Source organism: Martes martes, assembly GCF_963455335.1.
Source record: "Martes martes genome assembly, chromosome: 16".
Classification (NCBI taxonomy): domain Eukaryota; kingdom Metazoa; phylum Chordata; class Mammalia; order Carnivora; family Mustelidae; genus Martes; species Martes martes.
This window is the reverse complement of record NC_137904.1, coordinates 12,539,585-12,553,538: the sequence shown is the minus strand read 5'-3', so window position 1 is coordinate 12,553,538 and position 13,954 is coordinate 12,539,585. Positions and strand designations below refer to the sequence as shown.

The window sequence follows — 13,954 nt, the reverse complement described above, 5'->3', positions numbered from 1 at the left end:
AGAGAGAGAAAGAAATCACAAGTAGGCAGAGAGGCAGGAAGAGAGAGGAGGGGGGGATGCAGGCTCCCCGCCGAGCAGAGAACCCGATGCGGGGCTCGATCCCAGGACCCTGAGATCATGACCTGGACCTAAGGCAGAGGCTTAACCCACTGAGCCACCCAGGCACCCCAGCACATATACTTTTAAAACCAATGAGAGGTCAACAAGGTTGCTAGATACAAGAACAATCTATAATAATCAATACCATTTCTCTATACCAGCAATAATCAATTTGAAAATATAAACAATAATAAGATACTGGGCACCTGGGTGACTCTGTTCATTAAGCAGCTGCCTTTGGCTCAGGCCATGATCCCAGGGACCTGGGATCGGGTCCCAAATTGGACCTCCCTGCTCAGCAGGCATCTGCTTCTCCCTCTGCTTCTAACCCCTTGTCCGCCCCTCTCTCTCTCTCTCTCTCAAATAAATAAATAAAATCTTTAAAACTAAAAAAACTCTAAATTTAAAAAATTTTTTGAGAAAAGATACTTCAGGAGAATGTCTTTTTAACTTCCCCAAAGGGAGGGGTTTCTTAAACATGTCAAGTCCACAAAGTCAACTACCTTAAAGTTAAGGATTTCTGTTCATCAGAAGACTCCACGGTGACAAGAGGAGTCTTAAATTGGAAGAAGAAATTTGCAACACAAAAATCAACAAAGAATTAGTATCCAAAATGTATAAAGAACTCCAACGAATCAATAAGAATAAATAAATTAACGGAAGAATAGGCCAAACAACAACAACAAAAACTGAACAGAAATTTCATAGAAGAAAAAGTACAAATGGCTCTAAAACATATTGTGATGGTTAATTCTATGGGTCAGCTTGAAGGGTGTTTTAGGTCAAGTTCAAGGTTTAAACCAATGGACGTCGAGTAAAGCACATGGCCCTTCATCATGTGGATAGGCCTCATCCAATCAACTGAAGGCTTCAACAGAACAAAAAGACCAACCTTCCCCCACACACACCCCCAGCAAGAGGGAATGCTCCAGCAAACCACCTACAGACTTATCTCCACCCCAGCTCTCCTAGGTCTCCAGCCTGCGGGCTCACACTGCAAATTTGAAACTTTCCAGTCTTCATAGTCATGTGAGCCAATTCATTATAATCTATTTCTTTATATATACACATATCCATATATACATATATATATACACACACACACATACATATATATATATCATACACACACACACACACACACACACCCCCCTCCTTGTCTCCCTGGTTCTGTTTCTCTGGAAACCTTAATACAAACATGTGAAAGTATGTCCAACCTCATTAGTAATTAAAGAAGAGAAAATTACAACCACAAGAGATGGCAGCAGATTGGCAGTTAATGTTGTCAGCCTTTTTTTTTTTTTAAGATTTTATTTATTTATTTGACAGACATAGAGAGAGATCACAAGTAGGCAGGCAGGCAGAGAGGGAAGGGGAAGCAGAGAGGGGAAGCAGGCTCCCCGGGCCCCTGGGATCATGACCTGGTCCGAAGGCAGAGGCTTAACCCACTGAGCCACCCAGGCGCCCCAATGTTGTCAGTCTTGAACATTGAATAGTAAGTATTGGTAGGGGTCTACCCCTGATGATGAGAGTAGAACCTAATATAACTGTTTAAGAAAACAATTTAGTGCTCCTACCTAGAAATTTCATGACAAAGAACAATCCTTAAGAAAAACTCATGCACTGTGGTTAACAAGACTGCATCATACCTTTGAAAGTTGCTGAGAGTAGATCTTGAAAGGTCTTATCACAAGAAAAAAATTTTGTAACTATGAGTCGTGATGGATATCAGTAAACTTACTGTGGTAATCATTTTCCAATATATACAAATATCAAGTCATTATGTCATATACCTAAAACTAATATGTTGTATGTCAATTATATCTCAGTCAAAAAAAAAATTTTTTTTACTAATTTTTTAAGTAATCTCTACACCCAACATGGGGCTCAAAATCACAACTCCAAGATCAAGAATCTCATGTTCTACCACTGAGTTACCAGGTGCCTCTGAAAAATTTTTTTTAAAAACTCATGTACATAGGGGCACCTGGGTGGCTCAGTCATTATGCCTTCAGCTCAGGTCATGATCCCAGGGTCCTGAGATTGAGTCCCATGTCAGGCTCCCCAAACGGCGGGAAGCCTGCTTCTCCCTCTCGCACTCCCCCTGCTTGTGTTCCCTCTCTCGCTGTGTCTCTCTCTGTCAAATAAACAAATAAAATTTAAAAAAAAAAAAAAACTCATGCACATAGATGTCAGGGGACACATCCAAGAACACCTGTAGCAGCAGATGTTTATTCTTTAAAAGAATAAAAAATGGAAACAATCCAAATATCCATTGACAGAAGATGAAATGATTTATAATATATTCATCCAATAAAATACATTGTCTCAATGAAAATAAATTACTGCTACCTACATCTTATGGATAAATCTCAAAATCATGGTTCAGTGCAAGAGTCAAGTATAAATGAATTTTTTAATGCAATTCCATTTACATTAAGTTTAAAAATAGGCAAAAGTAATCAATATTTTTGGAGATCTATAAATAGTTAGCAAACTATAAAGAAATACAAGGGAATAATTAGTATAAAATTTAGGGTAACATTACCTCTGGTTGGGAGGGAGACAGTAAGGAAAGACACACAATGAGATTTGGGGAATGGTAATGACCTATTTCTTGGCCTGAGTATAGTACATAGATGTTTACTATATTGTTTAAAAATATATGTATATATACATTTTTTTTTAAGATTTTATTTATTTATTTGACAGACAGAGATCACAAGTAGGCAGAGAGAGAGGAAGGGAAGCAGGCTCCCTGCTGAACAGAGAGCCCGATGCGGGGCTTGATCCCAGGACCCTGGGATCATGACCTGAGCCGAAGGCAGAGGCTTTAACCCACTGAGCCACCCAGGCGCCCCTATATATACATTTTAAACACCATTTTGCTTCTATATCATATATCATATCCACAGAAAAACACCTTTTCCTAAGGCATCTATAAAAGAACTATAAATTATGCCATCATCTAAGAGCACTAAAAAAGATACTTTCCGGGACACCTGGGTAGCTCAGTGGGTTAAAGCCTCTGCCTTTGGCTCAGGTCATGATCTCGGGGTCCTGGGATCAAGCCCTGCATCGGGCTCTCTGCTCAGCAGGGAGCCTGCTTCCCCTTCTTTCTCTGCCTGCCTCTCTGCCTACTCGTCTCTGTCTCTGTCAAATTATCTCTCTCTGTCGAATAAATAAATAAAATCTTTAAAAAAAAAAAAAAAAGATACTTTCCAAGGGGTGCCTGCGTGGCTCAGTCACTAAATGTCTGCCTTCGGCTCAGGTCATAATCTCAGGGTCCTAGGATCGAGTACCACATCGGGTTCCTTGCTTGGTGGGGAGTCTGCTTCTCTCTCTCTCTCTGCTCCTCCCCCTGCTCATTCTCTCTTGCTCTCTCTCAAATAAGTAAATAAAATCTTCAAAAATTAAAAATAATATACCTTCCAATTCAAAGCCTTCAACCAGAAAATAGATCTGATAATTGCTATAAATCCATCTCATTCAAAGCTTAAACAATATATAAATTATTGGTTCTTACCTTGCCAAATAAAGAAAAAATTGCAACGGGTTATCAGTATCATTTAGGATAGTGTTACTTAGGATAACTTTTCAATAAATACTAAGAGGAAAAAGCATGCAGGCTTCTTCCACAAGCTCACTTTAGGCCTTGGGTGGGATGGACCACAACTCTTTTGGGCCACTCACCTGATACTCAGGTCATAACTCCCGCTCAGTAGAAAATTCTCCTCCTCACACAAGAAGAGGGCGCGGACACTCCCAGCATGGCCTCGGAACTCGGTGGGTAATTCCTTTACTTGTATGACATCTAGAAGCTGGATCTTCCGGTTGGATGACACTGCGACCAGATCTCCCCCAGAATAGTGAATGACTCTGTTTCGGTCCCACCTGAGTTGCCGGGGGGTGGAGGGGGGGTGGGGAGGATGATCCATGAAAGAAAAGTTAGTGTCCTTCCAGAACTCCCTTAGTATGATGACTGTCACCTGCAGGGGTGGTATAATGGAAAGCAGAAGGCACACTCCTGGTGGACCCCTACCTCATACCATACCAAGTCACTGCAGGTTAAAACCTAAGGTAGCAGGAAAACTATTAAAAAAAAAAAAAACCTACTAATGTATGATAAATCCTCAAGAGAGGATATTCTGTTGAATATGTATCATTTCCCAAACTTATCTGACCACAGAAATCTTTTTTTATGGAAAACATTAGAGGAACAGAGCTTGGAAGCCTTATGCCAACTGCATATGCCACAGTTTCTTTCTTTTTTTTCTCTCTTAACCAATATCCAATGAGTATATATTGGGTTCAAAGTCCTGTGCTAACAGGTACCATGGGAAATACAGAGATGAATTAAGATATGGATCTTGCCTTCAACGAGCCTGCAGTCTAGTAAAACAGGTTAAGTTAATTTTCCAATCATAAGATTATTACCAACTGGATAAAATATGAGCAAGATGACCTAATCATTTATTGTCCAAAATGAGACTTTTTCATTGTGAAAGGGGACACGATTATTAGTAACTCCAGGACCACGGAGTAAAGTGGGGTCTTTCCAGCAAACATGGATGGAGTCACATCTGAATATGAAAAGTAATTCTTGATATCTTTGTCCTCATTCCCCTTGTTACATCTAAAGTTCAGTGAGCCATCATCTCTTCCAAAGGGCACTTACCACCATGCCATCCATAAAAACTCAGCTTTGCCTTTCTGCTATCTGCTGTGTCTTCCCCTGACTGACTGCTCAAGGTGTAATTTGTAAGTAACGTTCACAGTCAAAAATAAAATAGAGAGAGGCAGCCTCCGCAAAACCTTATGAATAAAGAGTGAAATTCTACGCCTAAACTATGGCAGAAAGTTGATTACTGGGGCCACCTGGGTGGCTCAGTCGATTAAGCAGCTGCCTTCGGCTCAGGTCATGATCCCAGGGTCCTGGGATTGGGACCCACATCAGGTTCCCTCCTCAGCGGGAAGCCTGCTTCTCCCTCTCCCACTCCCCCTGCTTGTGTTCTCTCTCTCGCTGTGTCTCTCTCTGTCAAATAAATAAAATCATTTAAAAAAAAAAATTTGTAGGTATGCATGCAAAGAAAATTCTAGAATATACATAAATATACATGAATATTCATAAAATGAATATTAATTTATGTATTAATATACATGAAGATTATAGGAGGTCTTTGCCTTTATACATTTTCTGGTATTTGGTGGATTTCTTCTCTGCACTAAGCATATACCACTTCTAAAATTGAAATAAAACCATACAAATATTTCCAAAAAAGCAATGTTTTCATGCACGTGACTTGTGTGAAAGACAGTTGGTCAGTATACCCGAAATTACAACAGGAAAGTGTCCTCTGGCCACGGGGAGAATGGTGCAAACATCCAGCCCTATTCTCCGTAGGGGATCTCATGTTCGTGGGGGACTGGAGCTTGAGGGGAGGAAGGATTGCCTTTCCAAGTGAAGAGGGTCATGGAAATCCTAAAGACGCCAGTGTGGGTAATTCAAGGGTCCCCGAAGACCTGGGTTCTGGCCCCAGTACCTACGTGTCTGAGAGGATGCGGATATTATAAGTCCCACAGAAGACATTTCTCTCCTCCATTTGGACCTGCTGAGTTTCCTGGTTCTGGTATGCGGCCCACAGGTTGTAGTCATTCTAACAAAGGAACATTCAAAGTCAAAGCACAGCGGCAACTTTACCCCAGGCCCCAAACATGCACCCCCGAGGACGCCCCCAGCAGGGACATAAGGGCCCAAGGATTCTTTTGCTTCAGGCTGTGGCTGCCACGACGTGTGGGGAGGGAGGGAGGGACCCCCGAGCAGGCCCCAAAGTAATCCATGGAGAACCAAGGGTCCTGATTTGTCTTCCGTCTCTTCGTATTTTCTCTGTGTTCTGATTCCATGAACTTTCCGGGTCGCTGATCGCTCAACTTTTCAAAAAAAACGAGCTCATGAAGGGCAATGCTCACAAAATAAAGTCACAGGTGCCCTCTGGCCGGCTCTTTTGCAGAAGTTGAGGTCTCCTGGGTCTATTGCATCGAGACCTGAGGGTACAGGGCGTGCCGGTGGGAACTCAAACCACATGTGAAATCACAGCTACACCCACGTGCATTTGGGCCTCGAAGTCTGCCCACAAAGGCAAGCTTGGTTCCTCCTTACAGCTGCCTCATGGAGTACACCATTAGCCCCACAAATTATTCTCATCGTTTTGCAGGTGAGACATAGCTGAGCCTCAGGAAGAAGAAACCAATTTTATCAAGTCTCAACAGGGGTGTTTTCCTTCCTTTTCTAAGACTTCCTTCCTTCCTTCCTTCTTTCCTTCCCTCCTCCTCCCTCCTTCCCTCCCTACCTCCCCCCCCATCCCTCCCTCTCTCCATGGGACACTTTCTGAGCCACTACGGCATGCCAGGCATGCTAAATTCTGCCACGTATGACTCAACCAGACTCTCGCTTATCAGTCCTCTTTCTAGCCATACTCTTCCCCCTCAAATAGCAGGAAATGACAACCATGCTAGCAGGAAACCAAAACACAGAGTGCCTTTACCATGAAAGCAAGGAAGACCACAGCAGCACATCTGGACCTGGGAGCCCTCTTGGGAACATCTCTTCAAAGTCTCCTTCCTACGTAGCCTTTTTCTCCGTGCCCGTAGACCCTTCCCTGGGATGCCCACTTTTCTGGACTCAACCTCCTTCTTGATCTCTAACCCAGTAGTGATGTCCACCTTAGAAGCCTCGCCCCTGAATCTGTCAACCTGCCTCCTCTCGAATAACCAGGCATCTCTGATATCCTGCCTTGAATTCATCACGTCTTCCTTGGCTTCTCACGGCCTGGGCTGGAATGCCTTGGCTCTTGGTCATCGGCCAACTTTTGAGCACCCAGAAGCTCCATGGTGGACTCATTGGGACGAAAAAGACCTGATTCAAATCCCAGCTCTGTCATTGAGAAGCTAGGAGACCTTTGGAGATTTTTGGAACCTCCAGAAACTGGGAGCGATGATATCCACCCGATCTACAGCAAAGGTCAAGTGAATGATGTGTACAAAGCCCTTGGCACTATGCCGGGCACCCCACTCAAACTCAGTCCCCATGGCAGTCACCAGCCCTGGGAAACACTCTCCTAAACCTTTCCCTAGGAGACCCCTTAACTTCCTCGTCTGGATCCTCCACGGTTCTCGTCTATCGTCCACAGTGCGTCCACAGTGCTTTACCTGTTTCTCTCTCTTTCCTAAAATTAGAACATTTCTAAAATATCAAACACTGCCTGGGTAGTCCTTTCTCATGAGGCGGTTACGAGCCACGTCACCCAGAGCAGGATGTTAGCTCTGTTATTCTTAGAGCACCCAGCTCAGGAAGAAGGGGTCTGCGTCCTACTTGCATCTCCGTCATCCTGTCAGGGAGACCTGAAACTCTCTGCGCCTCAGTCTTTTCATCGGTCACACGAGTGAATGGGCCGAGTCAAAGATATAAAATTCAGGTCATGGGGCACCTGGGTGGCCCAGTGGGTTAAAGCCTCTGCCTTCGGCTCGGGTCATGATCTCAGGGCCCTGGGATCGAGCCCCGCATCGGGCTCTCTGCTCCGCAGGGAGCCTGCTTCCCCCCCTCTCTCTGCCTACTAGCGATCTCTGTCAAATAAATAAATAAATAAATAAATTTTTTTTAAAAGATTAAATAAATAAATAAATAAATAAAATTCACGTCAAATGAAGTCCACAGATATGTTTTCTTTGGCCCCCATAGTTTTGGGGTTTTTTAATGCTTTTAATTGGCTGCCCGCATTTAAGGAAAATGAGAGATGTCACAAGATAATTCAGATTTCTGACTTCTCTTGAAAGCTCAGATGGATGGGAAGGCTGAGGTCCAGCCTCTATGGCCATAACTCGTGGGAGCTGTGTACCACCTGGCCCCTTTGGATGGGAAGGGAAGTCTCCAGCTCCTGGTGGTTCCGCCACACCCACTCGCACCCCCAACCGCCCTCCTTCCTGTGACCTGTCTGGTTTCTACGGACAGAAGAACTGGATGGTCGCTCTGGTCCTTTCTATCCCCCGAATTCTAACTCATACTACACAGTTGCCTTATGAGAAGCTACAGTCTGGACACCCCTCATTGAGTCTTCTTTTGGGGCCCATGGGACAGATTTCAAAATAGAAGACCCTTGAGCAGAGAGGAGGGGGCAAGAATCTGATGGTTTCAGGAACGACCACCAGGCCTGGATAAACTGTAGAGAGACCTCAGAATCTTTCACCCGCCCTTCTCTGATGCCCAAGATGTGGTACGGGGGAGTCTATGGTTAAGTAACCGCCCCCACTTCATTCCTAGCACCAGAATAAACCTGGAAGCGAGAGGGGAGAAAGCGTAATCCATTCTGGACCCTGGACATTCTGGACCCATCCTGGCCCTTCCATGCCCGAGCCACGGACCCTCATAGCCTCTAGATGCGCGGCCTGACGGGTGTTAAGGAAAATCCCAGCCATCCCTGACATCCACTCGTTTAACAGATGAGGAATTTCAGGCTGAAGGAGAGGAAATCACAGCACAGAACTCTGGTCCCCATTAGGGAATGTCACCTCCTAGGCCCTAAATCCACGTGATATATCCTATATCCTCCCACTTCCTCTACCCTCATGTGACGACTGAGTCTGGACTCCGGCCTGGCTAAGGAGAGCAGGACACCACGGTGACTTGCCCCAGATGCCACTGCCACCCACCTTTGTTCTCAATTTCAATTTCTGATTTTTCACCCGTATGCCCTTCCCGTTATCGGTTATTTTAGGAACTGGGATAGAAAGCTTGTTGGCATAGTTAGGATCGATTCCCTTTGTGTAGGATCCCTGAGGGAAAAAACAAACAGAAAATGGTTATTACTCTTGGCCCTTACTCCGCAAGAGGAGGGGGGAAGCTCATCCTTGACAAGATCTGAATGGCGGGTAAACTCTGGCAAAGGAAGGCCCAGGTCTGGCCCGGGAGGCTGGTAGTGTGCGCGGACTGGTATAAGGTGGACAAAACATCTGGAGGGACCCCAGTAGGACATGGCCAGAGTCCTCCACATCCCAGAGGATGGCCCGTCTCACAAGGCCGGCCTCTTCCTGTCTTCTCTTATCGATCTGTGCTGGGAAACACTCAAGCTACCGGGAACCCATGACGTAGGGTAAGGCTTCAGGCCAGAAACAGAAGCAAAAATGCTAGGGGTGGACACTACTCCGGGACAAGTGCATCTTGACCCAAGAATACACTTTGTGGGCTTTGAAACATCTGGGTACCACGTGAGGCTGCTCCGGGAACACACTCTCGGTCCTCTCATTGCCAAAGCCACAGTATAGCTCTCTGGCGCAATCAATCCCCCACTCTGTGAGGTTTCAGGAAGGCTCCCCCTCTCTCCTCCTGAGAGGTTTCCATATACGTCCTCCCTGCTGGATGCACTGACCATGGGGTGATCAACGGGGAGACCAGACACAAAGGAAGTCACTACTGAACCCTACAAAGCAGCAAACGTGGGGCAGGAAGCCAACTAAGGGTCTAGGGAAGAGACCGGAAAGGCCCCCAGGCAGGCCAGCCTCAGTGCGGAAATGAGGCGGGTCTCCAGATCGACCCCACCCCGCCCCAGACGGGAAGTACCTGCAAGAAGGTAATATGGCTCTGAATAAAAGGATGCATTGACAGATCCAGCTTGACCTGCTGGACCAGCATGGCCCAGTGCTGGCTCACGGAGGCACACCTGTTCAGGCTGTTTTTATCCAGCATACCTGGAAAAAAAAAAAAAAAAATGGACCTGGGAACCTCCCAACAGGCCCGTGGTGAGCAGCGTCTGGAGAAATCCCCCAGTACAGCCCAGCATACTTAGAATATATTTGGAGAGGTGAACGGGCAGGGAACGGATGAAGTCCCGGTGTTTGCTGACCCCAGAGGACAGGTCTTTGACGACATCCAAGTCAACCAATAGATTGTATTCGGCCTTTGGCAGGCCTGCTTTTCTGGAAAACAGGCTATTCATCTCGGAAATGCACTGGATGGAACTCTTCCATTGTCCCTCTAGAGGAAAGCCAGAGAAAGGTGCGGGATGAGGCTGATTCTGCGATAACTCCAGGCCAAGAGAAGCCCTCAAGAAACCCTCTCCCCAGAAATAGAGCTCATCAGAATCCACCCTTAGACCCCTGGATTTTTATCGTTTCTTCTGCCAAACTGGAAATAATGACCTCCCCAACGAAATGCACGAGGACTTTTTTGGCCTTCCCAGCTCAGGGAGGATATCTATAGTAGCAAAGCCTGCCCCACTCAGGTGAAATGGCCTTGTGCCTGGAATTTCCTTAGAACACCTCAAGGGGAAAAAAATTTAAACAGTTTTGTAAAGGGACAAATGAATGACATGAATGGGTCAAGTGTTGATAATTATCAAAACTGAGTGATGGCTATGTGCGTGGTGATTACGCTGTCTTATCTGTTTAAGAAATCTGGAAGTTTCCAGATAAAAAGTGCCTGAGAATCGATGCTTTGTGTTTCTTATAACGAGGTCACGTAGAGCTCTCGCCTCACACAAACCAGCTCAGGAAAGCTTTGAGGTTATGCCCTAGTTCCCCACTGCTTTTGTTTCCTCCTCAAGACTGAATTCAATGCAGCAGAAGATAGGCGCCAGTGGGCTGACCTCTAAGGTGTCCCCCATGCCAAAAAGTGAGGGGCCAGACAAGGGATTGTGGCCCGGGGCAGAGGGAGAACCCAAAGGAAACCCTCTGATAGTTCCCTTTCTGAGCTCTATTCTCAGGCGTCTCTCAGAGGCACCAAGATGGAGAAGTGAAAACACGGGCTTTAATAAGGTTATAATGAGGGGCACCTGGGTGGCTCAGTGGGTTAAAGCCTCTGCCTTCGGCTCAGGTCATGATCTCAGGGTCCTAGTCTCAGGGTCCTAGGATCGAGCCCCGCATCGGGCTCTCTGCTCAGCGGGGAGCCTGCTTCCTCCCTCTCTCTCTCTCTGCCTGCCTCTCTGCCTACTTGTGGTCTCTGTCTGTCAAATAAATAAATAAAATCTTTAAAAAATAAATAAATAAATAAAAACAAGGTTAGAATGACCACCTTCAATTCTCGCTCCTCCTCTACCGGATGTGGGATTCGATGACGTAATAAGGATCAGTGAGCCCAACACACCACTGATGCCAAATGAATGTTCGACTCCAAAACCTGCCACCCCCAGATGCGACTGCCCTGTGCCCACCGCCCCAAATCCATCGGGACTTCCTGATCTCCTGTCTATTAGCTTTCTTGCTACAAGCTGACTTACCAGTATTAGATGCTTCACCCGCCCTGTTTTCAAGCGCATTTTCTTTTCCTGAAACTCTGGACAGAGGGAAGGATGCAGTCTTGGTGCCGGCTGCCCAAAACATATCTGAGGTCTCATACGGCACGTTGGAGTCTTTCTCGGGAAAGAAAAAAACACATCACTCGTGTCTTGATTGGGGCCTGAAAAGCCAATGGCCAAGACAAGGTGGCTCTTTAAGTGGGGTTGTGGAGGAAAGGACGTGAGACAAACAGGTTTTTGTTTGTTTGTTGTTTTAAAGACTTTATTTATTTATTTGATAGAGAGAGATCACAAGTAGGCAAAGAGGCAGGCAGAGAGAGTGAGAGGGAAGCAAGCTCCCTGCCGAGCAGAGAGCCCGACGCCGGACTCGATCCCAGGACCCCGAGATCATGACTTGAGCCGAAGGCAGCGGCTTAACCCACTGGGCCACCCAGGAGCCCCAAGACAAACAGTTTTATTTCTACTTGCTTCTCTTCAGTCTACACGAAACGGACTGGGCCAGTTATGTCTGGTTTTGGGGGAGGAGGGGGGCGGGAAGGGGGGCCTCCAAGTTTCCATACAAAAATTGCAGAAAGGGGCACCTGAGTGGCTCAGTCAGTTAAGCGTCTGCCTTTGGCTCAGGTCATGATCCCAGCATCTTGGGATCGACCCCTCATCAGGCTCCTTGCTCAGCAGGGAGCCTGCTTCTCCCTCTGCCTGCGGCTCCCCCTGCTTGTACTCTCTCTCTCTCTCTGACAAATAAATAAAATCCTTAAATAACTAAATAAATAAAATAAAAAGGCTTCCCAGTGATTCTGATGCAAGCTGAAGTTTGAGAACTCCTCTTCAAGGTTGGATTTTATGCACAAGCAAGGAATATGGTGCAACGAAAGGGGAAAAGCCCTAAACTTGGACCTCTTGGCCCAGGTTCTGTGCAGGGCAAACTGAAAGGCAAACCAATTCAGAAGCCTCCCCCTTACATCCCTCCCTAACCCTGTCTAATCCCTCACCCAGTGCAGGAACCACACCAGCAAAAAGCAGTAGTGGCACAGGCCAGCCACATCTGGGTCTAACTCCATTTTAAATGCCTCACAGTGGGGCGCCTGGGTGGCTCAGTGGGTTTAGCATCTGCCTTCAGCTCAGGTCATGATCCCAGGATCCTGGGACCAAATCCTAGCATGGCACGGGGCTCCCTGCTCAGCGGGGAGCCTACTTTTCCCTCTCCCGCTCCCCCTGCTTGCGCTCCCTCTCTCTCTTTTTCTCTCTCTCTCTCTCTCTCATAAATAAATAAAATCTTAAAGAAAAAGCTTTAAAATAAGACAAAAAAGTAGAAAAATAAATGCCTGACAGTGACAAGTTCTGCACTTCCTTCTATGGGTACATTCTATACTTTTCTAGAAGGAAGTCCCAGTCTGCAATTTCTCCTTCGGTAAACAGGGCTGCAGGTCGGGACCAGGACCTCTGTCCTGCAATCTGGAAGATCCCCGTCTCCCTAAGCTGGTCCACACCCCTGGTTCCTTGACAGGTTCCCCAAGTCCGGCTTCCCAGTCCCCCCGGGGCCTCGTTTACCTGCGACGTTGTTCCACTGTCTCAGAGACAGGACGCTGAGGACATTGGCAGCCGTCAGCAGCAGCTTGGGGTCGCACATCTGCAGAAGAAAGAGCGTGTAATTCGCCTTGGTCCGGTGGGTGCTTCTCCCAAACCAGGACAGGATCTCCCGCATCTTCTGCTCCACAGTTTTATCCAACATCTGGTTCAAGGAAGACCTGACGATCTTCCCCTCCTTCCTGCTGAGGTTGATCCGGGACCGGCTGTAGATGAAATCCTTCCCCTGCGTGGTCTGAAGGATGTTCTGAAAATAGTGCAGCAAGTAGAAGCTACCCAGCTGCTCCAGGATGCTCACCAGAAACCTTCTCCGGGGCACCTCTCCTATCCTCCGGAACCACTCTTTGGTCGAGAAGATATTCCAAGCCAAGACACATGTTTCGCACTTTTGACACACAGGGACAGAACTGTCTCCCTTCTCACAACGGAAATACGGGGCATTCCTGAGCGTTGGGTCCAGGTTTTCCATGATCCTGAGATGACCAGCTCATTTTATCCTTGCCCGTTGTCAACCCCACCAAACACCAGAGGTACAGGAGAGGCGGACAGATATCCCAGTGGAGCCTTTTCTATTATAAACATTTCCCAGAGGAAAGGTAAAGCCCTGCGTTGGATGGAAAGCTGCTCTCTCCCAGAAACTGCCGGTAGAAGTCTGGCTTTTTGTACTGACTTCCTAGGAAACATGGCTTTTACCGTAAATCTCCTAAACCGGGCACTGCTTAGTAGATGGAGGCAGTTGCTGTATATTCTGAAAGAGCTGGTCATCCCATTTCTAGAACCACAAGAATAGCGTCAGTCACATTGAAGTCATACGCGGAACCCTCTTAAAGGAAAAGATATACATATATGGGGATAAGATATCATATATCGTGGAGCCTGGTGCTGAGCGTTGATTGTTATTGATGACTTGTAAATATTCATGATGTACTTCTTACGTTAATAGCTGTTTGGCTATAAGGTGGCTAGCCCAATGATCCTGAATATGT

At 46.4% G+C, this 13,954-nt stretch overlaps 1 protein-coding gene across 1 annotated transcript in view; it reads right to left on the bottom strand.

The window, feature by feature from the left end:
- The window catches only part of FBXW10B (F-box and WD repeat domain containing 10B), a gene marked incomplete at its 5' end in the record, with an annotated part of 35,736 nt that extends 22,299 nt beyond the window's left edge, over positions 1 to 13,437 (bottom strand). The window contains 8 exon segments of the mRNA XM_080826522.1: positions 3,793 to 3,993; positions 5,647 to 5,756; positions 8,806 to 8,928; positions 9,713 to 9,840; positions 9,935 to 10,126; positions 11,367 to 11,520; positions 11,523 to 11,545; positions 12,933 to 13,437. Of these exon segments, the coding sequence (XP_080682648.1) occupies positions 3,793 to 3,993; positions 5,647 to 5,756; positions 8,806 to 8,928; positions 9,713 to 9,840; positions 9,935 to 10,126; positions 11,367 to 11,520; positions 11,523 to 11,545; positions 12,933 to 13,437 (1,436 nt within the window).
- Between the last annotated feature and the right edge of the window lie 517 nt (positions 13,438 to 13,954).